Here is a 14,855-nt window from a genome sequence, read left to right as displayed (position 1 = left end):
CCAATGAATTGGGGTAATGAGGATGTTTTAGAGCAGCTTGGACTATTTGGAATGGTATAGAACCTTGGATTTTCCCATAGACTGTGACAGTTTGTGAAGGGTATGAATCATTTTGGACTGGAAACTTTTTGCTCAAATGTAAATAAAAAGTGAGAAATGTTTTTTTCCACAATAATTCCTCTTGTACTGTACATTATCTTATTATCTTTTGGGAGACACATGTCATTTCCCGTCAAAAAATGACTTGCTGGTTGAATAAAAGTAACTTTAAGTCAAAAATTGCCAGGGGTATGAATAATTATAGGCAGCACTGTAGCTATGGGAAGTGTTTCTGTGGGTATCCTAGATTAGTGATGGACATGTGAAGCATGTGATCAGTTTGGTCAGGTAAAAGATGTGTAAATTTCAGATGATGATCATGTGCTAAGGCAGGATGTGATCATGGCAAAACTTTGCAAATCAAGCAGGTGATAAAATAAGTCAAATGCTACTTCTAGACATGGACCATCACTATCCTGGATAACTTACTGCATTCTATTATATGTTGTTAGAGTTCCTCTTGAGGCTTTATTGTTACAGAGTGTATCCCATATCCAAAGTAGTTTTCTAATCAGGGGCTCATCACTATAGTAATTCTAACAAGCACAGCAGTCACAGCAGTTTGGAGTTAGCAACAGCAGTATATAAAAGTAGTGACACCTAACCTTATTGCTTGGGGAAGGGGGAAGATACATCGCCCAAAACAACATATAATGTTAGAGTCAGGGCCAGTTCCCTCATGAAGCAAGGTGAAACATTTGCATCAGGTGGCAGAGATTACAAGGGCAACATTTTGTACTGTGTTTACACTAACAGCATGCAGTCAGAGTAGGAAGAGAACAAGACTCACAGACTCACAGCCAGCCAGTGTGCTATTGTGTTGAGCTGCAGCATGTCATGTGAGAACATTAACAGAAGCAGAGTAAATTGTCGGGTGCTGTGCAATCATTCCAAATCAGGGGTGGGGGGCGCATCCTCACAAGTTTGCCTCAGGCAGCAAGAAGCCTAGAACCAGCCCTGGTTAGAGTATGTCGCTATTTTGTGACTGCTGTTAGCCAGGGAGCAATAATAAGTACACCCACCTGTCTTGGTTGGAGCAGAGACTGGTTTTAGTTTCACAATTGCGGTATCCTCTTTCACCTCCATATATCCTGCTAACATCTTACAAATGTCTTCAAACTGTAGAATGAGAAAGGTGGTGGAAGATTATATGCTGAACACAATCATATATATATATATATACCCAATTCTGAACCTGCAAGCAATAAGATTATTTTATGAGTGGACAAACCCTTTCATGCATCCCTTAAAACCATTTAAAGCACATATAAGATTTGATAATTTAAGTGAAAATCAGTGAAAGCCATGAGAGTATTGGGGTGCACAGCACACACGTGTACAGTTGCTGTTGCTCTCGGGATCAAGACTATCAAACTATCACTAATCAAGACTATCACTAATTAAGTGATAGTGTGTACAAGTTAGTGGAAGTTTAGTGACAGGGGTGTCACACATGGGGATGTCGCGAACATAGAATTTTCCGTTTGCCAACGTCGAACTGGCAAATCTGTCGAACCGCCATAGACTTCAATTGGCAGGCGAATTATAAAACCTACAAAGACCACTGGCCACAAAGTGATGGAAAAGTTGTTTCAAGGGGTCTAACACCTGGACTGTGGCATGCCTTAACCACTTAAGGACCGCAGTCTTTTCACCCCTTAAGGACCAGAGCCTTTTTTCCATTCAGACCACTGCAGGTTTAACGGTTTATTGCTCAGTCATACAAGCTACCATCTAAATGAATTTTACCTCCTTTTCTTGTCACTAATACAGCTTTCTTTTGGTGCTATTTGATTGCTGCTGCGATTTTTACTTTTTATTATATTCATCAAAAAAGACATGAATTTTGGCAAAAAAATGATTTTTTTAACTTTCTGTGCTGCCATTTTTCAAATAAAGTAAAATTTCTGTATACATGCAGCGCGAAAAATGTGGACAGACATGTTTTTGATTAAAAAAAAACCCATTCAGTGTATATTTATTGGTTTGGGTAAAAGTTATAGCGTTTACAAACTGTGGTGCAAAAAGTGAATTTTCCCATTTTGAAGCATCTCTCTCATTTCTGAGCACCTGTCATGTTTCATGAGGTGCTAGAATTCCAGGATAGTATAAATACCCCCCAAATGACCCCATTTTGGAAAGAAGACATCCCAAAATATTCACTGAGAGGCATGGTGAGTTCATAGAAGATTTTATCTTTTGTCACAAGTTAGCGGAAAATGACACTTTGTGACAAAAAAAATAAATAAAAAAAAGTTTCCATTTCTGCTAACTGGTGACAAAAAAAATGAAATCTGCCACGGACTCACCATGCCCCTCTCTGAATACCTTGAAGTGTCTAGTTTCCAAAATGGGGTCATTTGTGGGGTGTGTTTACTGTCCTGGCATTTTGGGAGGTGCTAAATTGTAAGCACCCCTGTAAAGCCTAAAGGTGCTCATAGGACTTTGGGCCCCTTAGCGCACCTAGGCTGCAAAAGAAATGTCACATGTGGTATCGCCTTACTCAGAAGAAATAGTATAATGTGTTTTGGGGTGTATTTTTACACATACCCATGATGGGTGGGAGAAATATCTCTGTAAATGAGATTTCTTTTGATTTTTTTTACACACAATTGTCCATTTACAGAGATATTTCTCCCACCCAGCATGGGTATGTGTAAAAATACACCCCAAAACACATTATACTACTTCTCCTGAGTACCACGATATCACATGTGTGACACTTTTTTGCAGCCTAGGTGCGCTAAGGGGCCCAACGTCCTATTCACAGGTCATTTTGAGGCATTTGGTTTCTAGACTACTCCTCACGGTTTAGGGCCCCTAAAATGCCAGGGCAGTATAGAAACCCCACAAGTGACCCCATTTTAGAAAGAAGACACCCCAAGGTATTCCGTTAGGTGTATGGTGAGTTCATAGAAGATTTTATTTTTTGTCACAAGTTAGTGGAAAGTGACACTTTGTGAAAAAACAATAAAAATCAATTTCCGCTAACTTATGACAAAAAATAAAATCTTCTATGAACTCGTCATACACCTATTGGAATACCTTGGGGTGTCTTCTTTCTAAAATGGGGTCACTTGTGGGGTTCCTATACTGCCCTGGCATTTTAGGGGCCCAAAATCACGAGGAGTAGTCTGGAAACCAAATGCCTCAAAATGACTGTTCAGGGGTGTAGTCATCTGCAAATTTTGATGACAGGTGGTCTATAAGGGGCCGAATTTTGTGGAACCGGTCATAAGCAGGGTGGCGTCTTAGATGACAGGTTGTATTGGCACTGAAGTGCAGGAATGTTCTCAAATCGTGACCTGGACATGGCAATTAAGTTGTACCAGCAGTGATCAGAAAAAAAAATTCTGTCACTGCGGTGGGGCGGGTGAGGGTTTGGCCGGGTGATCAGAAGCCCGCAGGGGGCATATTAGGGCCTGATCTGATGGGTAGCAGTGACAGGTGGTGACATGGGGTGACGGGGTGGTTGATAGGTGATCAGTAGGTGATTACAGAGGAGAATATATGCAAGCAATGCACTGGCAAGTTGATCAGAGGGGGTCTGGGGGGCTAATTGAGGGTGTGGGCGGGTGATTGGGTGCCCGCAAGGGGCAGATTAGTGTCTGATCTGATGGGTAGCAGTGACAGGTGGTGACGGGGTGATTGATGGGTGATTGATGGGTGATCAGTGGATGATTAGAGGGGAGAACAGATGTAAACAATACACTTTCGGAGGTGATCTGAGGGTGGGTCTGCACGCAATCTGAGGGTGTGGGTGGGTGATCAGGTGCCCACAAAAGGCAGGTTAGGGTCTGATCTGATGGGTGGCAGTGACAGGTGGTGACAGGGTGTGATTGATGGGTGATTGACAGGTGATCAGTGGGTGATTATAGGGAAGAATAGATGTATACAGTACACAGGGGGGAGGGTCTAGGGAGGATCTGAGGGTGTGGGGGGGGGGGTGTTCAGGAGCCCCCAGGGGGCAGTTTAGGACCTAATCTAAAATATAGTGTTGAGATAGTGACAGGGAGTGATTAATGGGTGATTAGGGGGGTGATTGGGTGCAAACAGGTGTCTGAGGGGTGGGCAGGGGGGGGGGGTCTGATGGGTGCAGTGGGCGATCAGGGGGCAGGATCAGTGTGCTTGGGTACTTACTAGGAGGGCTGAAACCTGCCCTGGTGGTCCCTCAATCACTGGGACCACCAGGGCAGAAGGCAGCCTGTATAATACGCTTTGTATACATTACAAAGCGTATTATCCGCTTTACATGCGGCAGATCGGGGGTTAACATCTATCTATCTATATATATATACATATATATATATATATATATATATATATATATATATATATATATAAATATATATATATATATATATATATATAGGTGGTTGGGAGGGGATCAAGGGATACATGGGGTTAAAAAGTCTTTTTTATACTAACATCGCACAGCCTGTCACGGCTGCAGGCTGTGCGTCTTTCCCTGTCACACAAGATCCACAGTGACAGGGAGAGGGAGGCGGAACGGCAACTATGTTGCCTTTCGGAGGGTGATCGCTGTGATTGGCTCACAGCGATCACACGGCAGGGAGCCAATCAGTGACGGCTCCTGCCGATACCCGGAAGCCTTAGCTGTCATAAGACAGCTAAGTGCAGCCGGTTCGGTGCGCACGATTGCGGCGGGGAGCGGCGGCGCCGGTGATAGAGATCTACGCCCTGCCAGCCAGGAGCCCATCAAAACAGGGCGTAGATCTCTATCACCTTGGTCCTTAAGTGGTTAAGGGGATCCATGGCAAAAGTCCCATCAAAAATTATAGAGTTGATGCAAAGTCAGGTTTTAATCCCTAAAAGGCAGGAATCCCATTATGCACAGCTCTGGGTGTCAGTGGGCTGTGGAGTGTCACACACAGAGAAATGCAATAGTACTATCAGAATACAGTGACATAATAATGCACTGGAGTGGTTCTGTGGTGTTGATGAGGCAACAGCAGTAGTGTGCACACAGCTCTGTGTGTCAGTGGGCTGTGGAGCAGTGGTGGGCCGAAATTTTGCATCGCAATTTGCATTTACGCATTGTAAAATCGTAATGTGCAATTTCAGGGGAAATCGTAATTAATTTTGTATGTAATAGTACTATTTTATAATTTTGCGTAATTTTTTACGTAATGTTCATACATTTCACAAAATGTTGTGCCGACTTTAGTGGTTAATAACAAAGCCCCCATAAACGCTATTGCAAACAAAATTGCTACATATGTTAAGGAGAATGTTGGGTACAAGTAAAAAAAAAAATAATAATAATTTTTCAAAAAGACATTGTAGTTTTTGAGAAAATCGATTTTAAATGTGCAAAGGAACATGGTTTTTAAACGGCCATTTTTTAGTTTAAAAAACATTTTTTCTTTGCATTTTTAAAATAAATTTTCTCAAAAACTACAATGCTTTTTTGAAAAATTATTTCTTTGACTTGCACCCACTATTCTCCGTAACATATGTAGCAATTTTGGTGTCACTACCTTGCATGGGGGCTTTGCTATTTCCCTGCCAATGTTGGCACAAAATTACGTGAAATTTTAGGCAAAATTATGAATCACTATACGAAATCAATTGAATTTACAAATTGTAAGTACGTGTAAGCGTAAATGTGAAAATGCGAAATTCCGCGTAATCATAATTAACTGATTACGATCATCACTGCTGTGGAGTGGCACACACAAAAAAAACCAAAGGAGACATATGTGTTAGCCGTCAAAAGGGCTATTTGTTTTCACAGCTAGTGAGGAGCTAGAACACAGGCCTAGCTGATGCTTTCCCTACTTATCTTATCTGCAGCAAGTCTGACCCTGCTCTCACTAACAGTCAGCAGCCAGCATATAATTAATCCAATATTGCCACCGCAACTGCTTTTTGATATGGGGGGAGAGAAAGGGGTCCAGGAAGGGGTGCTAGCTGATTGGCTGCAATGTGTCTGCTGACTGTGAGGTAAGGGGTCAAAGTTAAGCCTTAATGATGATGTATAGGGGTAAATCGAACACGCCAAATGTTTGCTGTTCATCGCGAATGCGAACAGCCGATGTTCGCAGAATATTGCTCGCCGGCAAACTGTTTGGGCCATCTCTAGTCATACAGTAGCATTAGTACTAGTGGTGTTTAGAATCTAGGGTAAGGAGGGTAGGGTAGGGATTAGGAAGGGACTTAAGTGTGTGACTGATTTAGATTAGTTTATGGTCTGTAAACTGTGCTGTGCTATTGTTTTAGACAGATATATGGGCTTGATTCACTAAGATAAATAGCATGCCTTATGAGAGTGAACAAGCCTTATCAGCATTAACACTACCTAACAGAGTTAACACAACTTATCAGAGTAGCATAGCGTGCGCTATGAACTTATGCCTGCTAATTAGCAGTGACGAGAGCTCCACTCGTCCTTGTAATAGATCGCGGAAAAGCCGCCGCGTGTACTGGCAGCAAGGCGGCTGATTCCGCGTCCAGCGCGGTGGTTTGCACGCGGCAGCGTGCTCCTGGTGTGGCTGGGTCTGTTAGTTCACACAGGTTGAGGAATGCGCGCGCGCTGAGAGGCAGGACCTTTATGACGAACGAGGAGGGATCAGCTGACCAGGTTGGTCAGCTGACCTCAGAGCAAGTGGCTATTGGTTGATCTGTGATGGGTGGCGCCGGAGAGTGCCGCTCTATATATAGTCACTGCTGGTCAGTCTCAGGTTGTCTGCCGTTGCGAACACTTACGTGAAAGCACTCAGACCATAGTCAGATCCTACAGTGTGTTAGAACTAGTGTTGGGCGAACAGTGTTCGCCACTGTTCGGGTTCTGCAGAACATCACCCTGTTCGGGTGATGTTCGAGTTCGGCCGAACACCTGACGGTGCTCGGCCAAACCGTTCGGCCATATGGCCGAACTAAGAGCGCATGGCCGAACGTTCCCCGAACGTTCGGCTAGCGCTGTGATTGGCCGAACGGGTCACGTGGTTCGGACCCGAACGCGCTCTGATTGGCCGAACTGTCACGTGGTTCGGGTAAATAAATACCCGAACCACGTCATATCTCCGCCATTTGTCTGTGGGTTTAGCTTTGGGTAGGCAGGCAGGGTAGTTCGCGCTCCAGCCACGCTAGCCAGGGTCCCCCCCAGTCATTGTGTGTCACTGCTGGGAACAGTAGTACACCGCTCGTTCAGCCACACTATATAGCATTCTGTGTACTGTTCTGTGTCTGCTGGGAACAGTGGTACACCGCTCGTTCAGCCACACTATATAGCATTCTGTGTACTGTTCTGTGTCTGCTGGGAACAGTGGTACACCGCTCGTTCAGCCACACTATATAGCATTCTGTGTACTGTTCTGTGTCTGCTGGGAACAGTAGTACACCGCTCGTTCAGCCACACTATATAGCATTCTGTGTACTGTTCTGTGTCTGCTGGGAACAGTAGTACACCGCTCGTTCAGCCACACTATATAGCATTCTGTGTACTGTTCTGTGTCTGCTGGGAACAGTAGTACACCGCTCGTTCAGCCACACTATATAGCATTCTGTGTACTGTTCTGTGTCTGCTGGGAATAGTGGTACACCGCTCGTTCAGCCACACTATATAGCATTCTGTGTACTGTTCTGTGTCTGCTGGGAACAGTAGTACACCGCTCGTTCAGCCACACTATATAGCATTCTGTGTACTGTTCTGTGTCTGCTGGGAACAGTAGTACACCGCTCGTTCAGCCACACTATATAGCATTCTGTGTACTGTTCTGTGTCTGCTGGGAACAGTAGTACACCGCTCGTTCAGCCACACTATATAGCATTCTGTGTACTGTTCTGTGTCTGCTGGGAACAGTAGTACACCGCTCGTTCAGCCACACTATATAGCATTCTGTGTACTGTTCTGTGTCTGCTGGGAATAGTGGTACACCGCTCGTTCAGCCACACTATATAGCATTCTGTGTACTGTTCTGTGTCTGCTGGGAACAGTAGTACACCGCTCGTTCAGCCACACTATATAGCATTCTGTGTACTGTTCTGTGTCTGCTGGGAATAGTGGTACACCGCTCGTTCAGCCACACTATATAGCATTCTGTGTACTGTTCTGTGTCTGCTGGGAACAGTGGTACACCGCTCGTTCAGCCACACTATATAGCATTCTGTGTACTGTTCTGTGTCTGCTGGGAACAGTGGTACACCGCTCGTTCAGCCACACTATATAGCATTCTGTGTACTGTTCTGTGTCTGCTGGGAACAGTAGTACACCGCTCGTTCAGCCACACTATATAGCATTCTGTGTACTGTTCTGTGTCTGCTGGGAACAGTAGTACACCGCTCGTTCAGCCACACTATATAGCATTCTGTGTACTGTTCTGTGTCTGCTGGGAACAGTAGTACACCGCTCGTTCAGCCACACTATATAGCATTCTGTGTACTGTTCTGTGTCTGCTGGGAATAGTGGTACACCGCTCGTTCAGCCACACTATATAGCATTCTGTGTACTGTTCTGTGTCTGCTGGGAATAGTGGTACACCGCTCGTTCGCCACTGTATAGCATTGTGCTCTGTGTCGCTGCTGGGAATAGTGGTACACCGCTCACCCGTCACTGTATAGCATTGTGCTCTGTGTCGCTGCTGGGAATAGTGGTACACCGCTCACCCGTCACTGTATAGCATTGTGCTCTGTGTCGCTGCTGGGAATAGTGGTACTGTATAGCATTTCTGTACTGCCACTGTACTGCTGCCAGTCAGCGTGTACTGTAAGGATAAGTGAAATGAGGAAGAAATCCGGTGAAAGAGGGAGGGGCAAGGGAAGAGGTGTTTCCCCTGACGGTTCACGTACAGGCCACAGGGGAGCACCCAAGAAAACCCACTCAATACCGCCCATGTTGTCCAGGACAACAACCCTCACAAATCCAAAAGAACAGGACCAGATAATTACTTGGATGACCTCTCAAGCGTCCAGCAGTGGGTTAAGCAGCACCAGCACATCACGCACGAGGTCCGAGTCCTCAGCCAGTTACAAGGAGCCAGTGGGCACAAAGCTGACACAACCGGCAGCGACACCACGCACACAACTGCCAGATAACCAGTCCGATGAATTACCTCAGGACACAATGGGGTATTCGCAGGAGCTATTCCCAGCCCAACAAACTTCCACCTTTCAAAGGTCAATGGAGGAACAGCCAGAAATGTTGTGCCTGGATTCACAACCGTTAACTGTGGGAAATGCACCGCGCACTGAAATACAAGGCGAGTCCGAAGAGGACTCGGAAACCCAAATCCCAGAGCAATTTGGGCAGGAGGGGTTGCAATTGCAGGAGGTCGGCCGACAAGATCTGGAAGACGACGTTGGAGTGTGCTGCGCAGAGGTTGTTGTGGGGAGCTCTACTCCACGGCGGTGGCCCACAATGACATATGACGAGTTTGAGGAGATGGAAGAGGAGGGTATGGACAATGTGGACAGAGACCCAGATTTTGTTTGTGAACGAGAACATCGCCGTCGTAGCAGCAGCACAGATGAGTCTGTTGAAGAACACACTGCTGCACGAGTTCGCCTTGTGCCACAAGGTAGGCGGCGCGCAATTTCAGGCACCACAAGCGTGGAAGTTCAAGTGAGAGGCAAAAGAGGAGCAAACAGAAATCGCCAGCAAGGAGGCAGGTGCTCCAAAGTCTGGGCTTTCTTTGAAGACTGCACTGAGGATGTTACCATGGCGATTTGCAAGGTGTGCAAGACCCGCCTGAGCAGGGGGAAAAATATTAACAACCTCTCCACCACCAGCATGAGCCGTCACATGCTATCCAAACATCCCACTCTTTGGGCAAACGCGTCAGGACAGGGTACCAGAAACAACACTGCCTCCCTTGGGTTCACCAGACTCACCACCAGACCCGCCTCAGCAGCAGCAGTAGCCCAGCCATTGCGTGGTTCACAACATTCACAAACATCAGACGACGCTGACACTGTCACTTTCCGGAGTAGTGCTCTTGAGGTCTCCCAGTGTTCATCAAACACAACAACCAACAGCCCTTCCGTGTGCAGCGCTACGGTTCAGTTGTCTGTGTCGGAGATGTTTGAGCGCAAGAGGAAATTGCCAGCAAATGACCCCCGGGCCGTGGCAGTAACAGCCAGCATAGCCAAGCTTCTGGCCTGCGAAATGCTGCCATATCGATTGGTGGAGACAAACAGCTTCAAGGGCATGATGTCAGTGGCCATCCCACGTTACGTGGTTCCCAGCCGCTACCACTTTGCGCGCTCTGCAGTGCCTGAGTTGCATGAGCACGTGGTCAGCAAAATAACCCGAAGCTTGAAGAATGCCGTTGCCTGCAAGGTTCACCTCACCACTGACACCTGGATGAGTGCGTTCGGCCAGGGTCGATACATCTCCCTTACCGCGCACTGGGTGAACCTTGTGGAGCCTGGCAGCGATTCCTCACCTGCTACGGCACGGGTGTTGCCCACGCCACAAACAGCTGCACCGCCGTCCCTCCCACTGGATAACAGCAGCACCTACCTCTCTGACTCCTTCTCCTCCAACGCATCTCAAAGCTGTACCTCATCCGGAAACGCTAACCCAGCAGCAGTAGGATCGTGGAAGCAGTGCAGCACAGCTGTTGGCATGCGTCAGCAAGCGTTGCTGAAGCTAATCTGCCTTGGGGATAAGCAGCACACAGGGGAGGAAATTTGGAGGGGAATAAAGGAACAGACGGATTTGTGGCTGGCACCGCTGGACCTGAAACCGGGCATGGTTGTGTGTGATAATGGGAGTAATCTCATTCGCGCTTTAAGGTTGGCTAAGCTGACACACATCCCTTGCCTGGCGCACGTGATGAACCTAGTAGTTCAGCGGTTCCTGAGGACATACCCAGGCGTGCCCGATCTGCTGTTGAAGGTGCGTCGAGTGTCCAAACATTGTAGAAATTCCAGTACTGCTTCGGGGGCACTCGCCAAGATGCAGGAGCGCTTCAATCTCCCCCACCATCGCTTGCTGTGTGATGTCCCTACGCGCTGGAATTCTACGCTGCACATGCTAGCCCGCTTTTGCGAGCAGAAGAGTGCAGTGGTCCAGTACATGACGGCGCAGTACCGAGGCGCATCCGGCCAGCTGCCAAGCTTCTGTGGATCCGATTGGGCCAACATGTTGGACCTCTGCCAAGTCCTCCAAAATTTTGAGCAATCCACGTTGCTTGTGAGCAGTGACAACTCTTCAGTCAGCATTACCATACCACTGCTGTGTTTACTGAAGAGGTCGATGTTAAAAATCAAGGAAACAGCTGTCATGATGCAACTGGGGGAATCTGAAGGAGAAAACGATCAGCGTGATGGTACCAACATCAGGCCATCCGCCTCAGGGAACGCTGGCCCCAGCAGCTATGACGAAGAAGAGGAGGAGGAACAGCTGGAGTTGGAGCAGGAATTTCATGCCACCACTGACGAGGGCCAGAGCGGTGCACGTTGGACTTCCACAATTCAACGCGAATGGTCAGCAGAAGCAGACCAGGAGGAAGGTGACGACTATGATGCATCACAACAACTATCACAACGCTCACAAGAGGATGATGAGGATTCTGGTAGGACTCTGGCACACATGGCTCAATTCATGCTAGACTGCATTGAACGTGACCCACGCATTGTGCGCATTCTGGACAACACCAATTACTGGGTTTATACCCTTCTGGATCCACGGTACAAACACAATGTTCCAAAACTGCTTGAAGAAAGAGTCAGACAGGTCAAAATGGAAGAATACCAGCAGGCCCTTGTGGAGACTTTAGAGAGGAGATTGACATCCTCCCCCTCCTCTAGCCAGTTGTACGCAGACAGACTGACTTCCGCAAACCCAGGACGACCAGGAGGGCAGCAAACAACGCAAGCCGCAGCTAGTACCCAAAAGGGAATGGTATCGGCAGTGTCCTTGGAGTGGGAAAATTTTCTGACACCCATGCAGCCGCAGCCCACTGAACAGCAAGCGTGCAGATCCACCTCCAACACCGATCGCCTGGAGAAGATGGTCAAGGACTACATGTCAGATGGCGTAGCTGTGTCGAACCATCCATCTGCACCCTTCAACTATTGGGTATCGAAGCTAGACACCTGGCACGAACTGGCAATGTACGCAATAGAGGTGCTGGCTTGCCCGGCAGCCAGCGTTATGTCGGAACGCTGTTTCAGTGCTGCCGGAGGCATCGTCACAGATCGGCGTATCCGCCTCTCTACAGAAAATGCAGACCGTCTGACTCAAATTAAAATGAATCAATCCTGGATTGGAAATGACTACGCAACACTCCAGGACCCCAACCAAGTAACATGACCAATGAACATATGGGATGGTGTTGCGTTTCCGGGCCCTGTTTATTGAACCTCTCATCTGTATTACATTTATGACTGCATGGCGGCAAAAAGCATTGCTGCTATATCCGCACGCTTTTTGTCCACATGCAAGGCCTGGGTTGTTGTGTCTCACAAAGCGTGGCCTTCTCCTCCTGCGCCTGCTCCTGTTCCATCACGTCTGCTGCTGCTGGGTTAGCGTTGCCGCGTGGTCCCTGTTTATTGAACCACTTATCTTTATTACATTTATGACTGCATGGCGGTACAAAGCATGCTATCCGCACGCTTCTTGCCCTCATGCAAGGCCTGGGTTGTTGTGTCTCACAAAGCGTGGCCTTCTCCTCCTGCGCCTGCTCCTGTTCCATCACGTCTGCTGCTGCTGGGTTAGCGTTGCCGCGTGGTCCCTGTTTATTGAACCACTTATCTTTATTACATTTATGACTGCATGGCGGTACAAAGCATGCTATCCGCACGCTTCTTGCCCTCATGCAAGGCCTGGGTTGTTGTGTCTCACAAAGCGTGGCCTTCTCCTCCTGCGCCTCCTCCTGTTCCATCACGTCTGCTGCTGCTGGGTTAGCGTTGCCGCGTGGTCCCTGTTTATTGAACCACTTATCTTTATTACATTTATGACTGCATGGCGGTACAAAGCATGCTATCCGCACGCTTCTTGCCCTCATGCAAGGCCTGGGTTGTTGTGTCTCACAAAGCGTGGCCTTCTCCTCCTGCGCCTGCTCCTGTTCCATCACGTCTGCTGCTGCTGGGTTAGCGTTGCCGCGTGGTCCCTGTTTATTGAACCACTTATCTTTATTACATTTATGACTGCATGGCGGTACAAAGCCTGCTATCCGCACGCTTCTTGCCCTCATGCAAGGCCGGGGTTGTTGTGTCTCACAAAGCGTGGCCTTCTTCTCCTCCTGCGCCACCCTCCTCCTGTTCCATCACGTGTGCTGCTGCTGGGTTAGCGTTACCGGTCCCTTTTCCTGGAACCTCTTATATGTATTACATTTATGACTGCATGCCGACAAAAAACATGTTACCTGTGCAAAGAAAACAGACATTTCCCGCATTTAAAAGACAGTTTTCCCTTTGAAACTTTAAAATCGATTTTCTCAAAAACTATAAGCTCTTTTTGCTAATTTTTTTTTCCTCTTGTACCCACTCCCAAGGTGCACATACCCTGTAAATTTGGGGTATGTAGCATGCAAGGAGGCTTTACAAACCACAAAAGTTCGGGTCCCCTTTGACTTCCATTATGTTCGGAGTTCGGGTCGAACACCCGAACATCGCGGCCATGTTCGGCCTGTTCGGCCCGAACCCGAACATCTAGATGTTCGCCCAACACTAGTTAGAACCAGGACGACCTGGGAATTCACACTGAGCCAGATTACTTCTGTGTTATACTTCAGACTAGTTCCAGGGTGTCGAGACCACGGACCTCACACCCAAGACTAGGGATCTGTTATCATTGTGTTATACTTCAGCCTAGTTCCAGGGTGTCGAGACCACGGACCTCACACCCAAGACTAGGGATCTGTGTTATCATTGTGTTATACTTCAGACTAGTTCCAGGGTGTCGAGACCACGGACCTCACACCCAAGACTAGGGATCTGTGTTATCATTGTGCTATACTTCAGACTAGTTCCAGGGTGTCGAGACCACGGACCTCACACCCAAGACTAGGGATATGTGTTATTATTGTGTTATTGTGAAGAAACGCGGAAAAGCCGCCGTCTCTCAAGGTGAGGCGGCTGTCTCCGCGTCCAGCATGGCGTCACAACGCAGAAAAACCGCCGCATGTCGCATAGGCAGAGCGGCGGAATCCGCATTGGGAACAGCGGAATCCGCATTGGAAATGGCGGAATCCGCATTGGGAGCGGCCGAATCCGCATTGGAACTGGATACATTGCAAGACAGTTCTAGTGTGGCTGGGACTGATAGTCCACCAGGATTCAGAGTGACACGCGCGCACGCACAGAGACAGAGCTTATATAACAGCCAGAAGTGAGTCAGCTGACCAGGCTGGTCAGCTGACATTTTCTACAACTCTTATTGGTCCAGCAATTAGGGAGGTCCTGGAAAGGTCCTTGTGTATATATACTGCTGGCTGTTCACTTGTTCCTTGACTGGCGTTGCGATCACATACGTGGGTGGGAGCACCCAGATCCGTAGTCAGATCCGCAAGTGTGCCGGGACCAGCTGGAGCTGTAATCCTACACTTAGCTAGATTCTGTTGATAGCTAAAGTACTAGTTTGATTGTGATTATCTGTTATGACCCTTTGCCTGCCTGACTATCCTCCTGAACTCTGATCTTGCACCTCGATATTTCTGATACTCTGTTGCCGAACACCGGCTTGTTCCTAGACTCTGCTTCTGCCTCCTGATTTTGTACCTCGATATTTCTGATACCCCGTTGCCGAACCCTGCCTGTACTTAGACTCCGCGTTTGCCTCCTGATCT

General features: G+C 47.6%; 1 protein-coding gene across 1 annotated transcript in view; it reads right to left on the bottom strand.

Moving 5' to 3' along the window:
* Positions 1-14,855, bottom strand: part of LOC137525992 (guanylate-binding protein 3-like) — a 199,690-nt gene that overhangs the window by 141,296 nt on the left and 43,539 nt on the right. Inside the window, exon 2 of the mRNA XM_068247202.1 lies at positions 1,122-1,218. Coding sequence (XP_068103303.1) covers positions 1,122-1,218 — 97 coding nt within the window. The remainder of the gene's footprint in view (positions 1-1,121; positions 1,219-14,855) is intronic.

Source organism: Hyperolius riggenbachi, chromosome 7 (assembly GCF_040937935.1).
Source record: "Hyperolius riggenbachi isolate aHypRig1 chromosome 7, aHypRig1.pri, whole genome shotgun sequence".
Classification (NCBI taxonomy): Eukaryota; Metazoa; Chordata; class Amphibia; order Anura; family Hyperoliidae; genus Hyperolius; species Hyperolius riggenbachi.
Note: the sequence above shows the minus strand (reverse complement) of the source record. Positions and strands in the feature narration are given on the sequence as shown.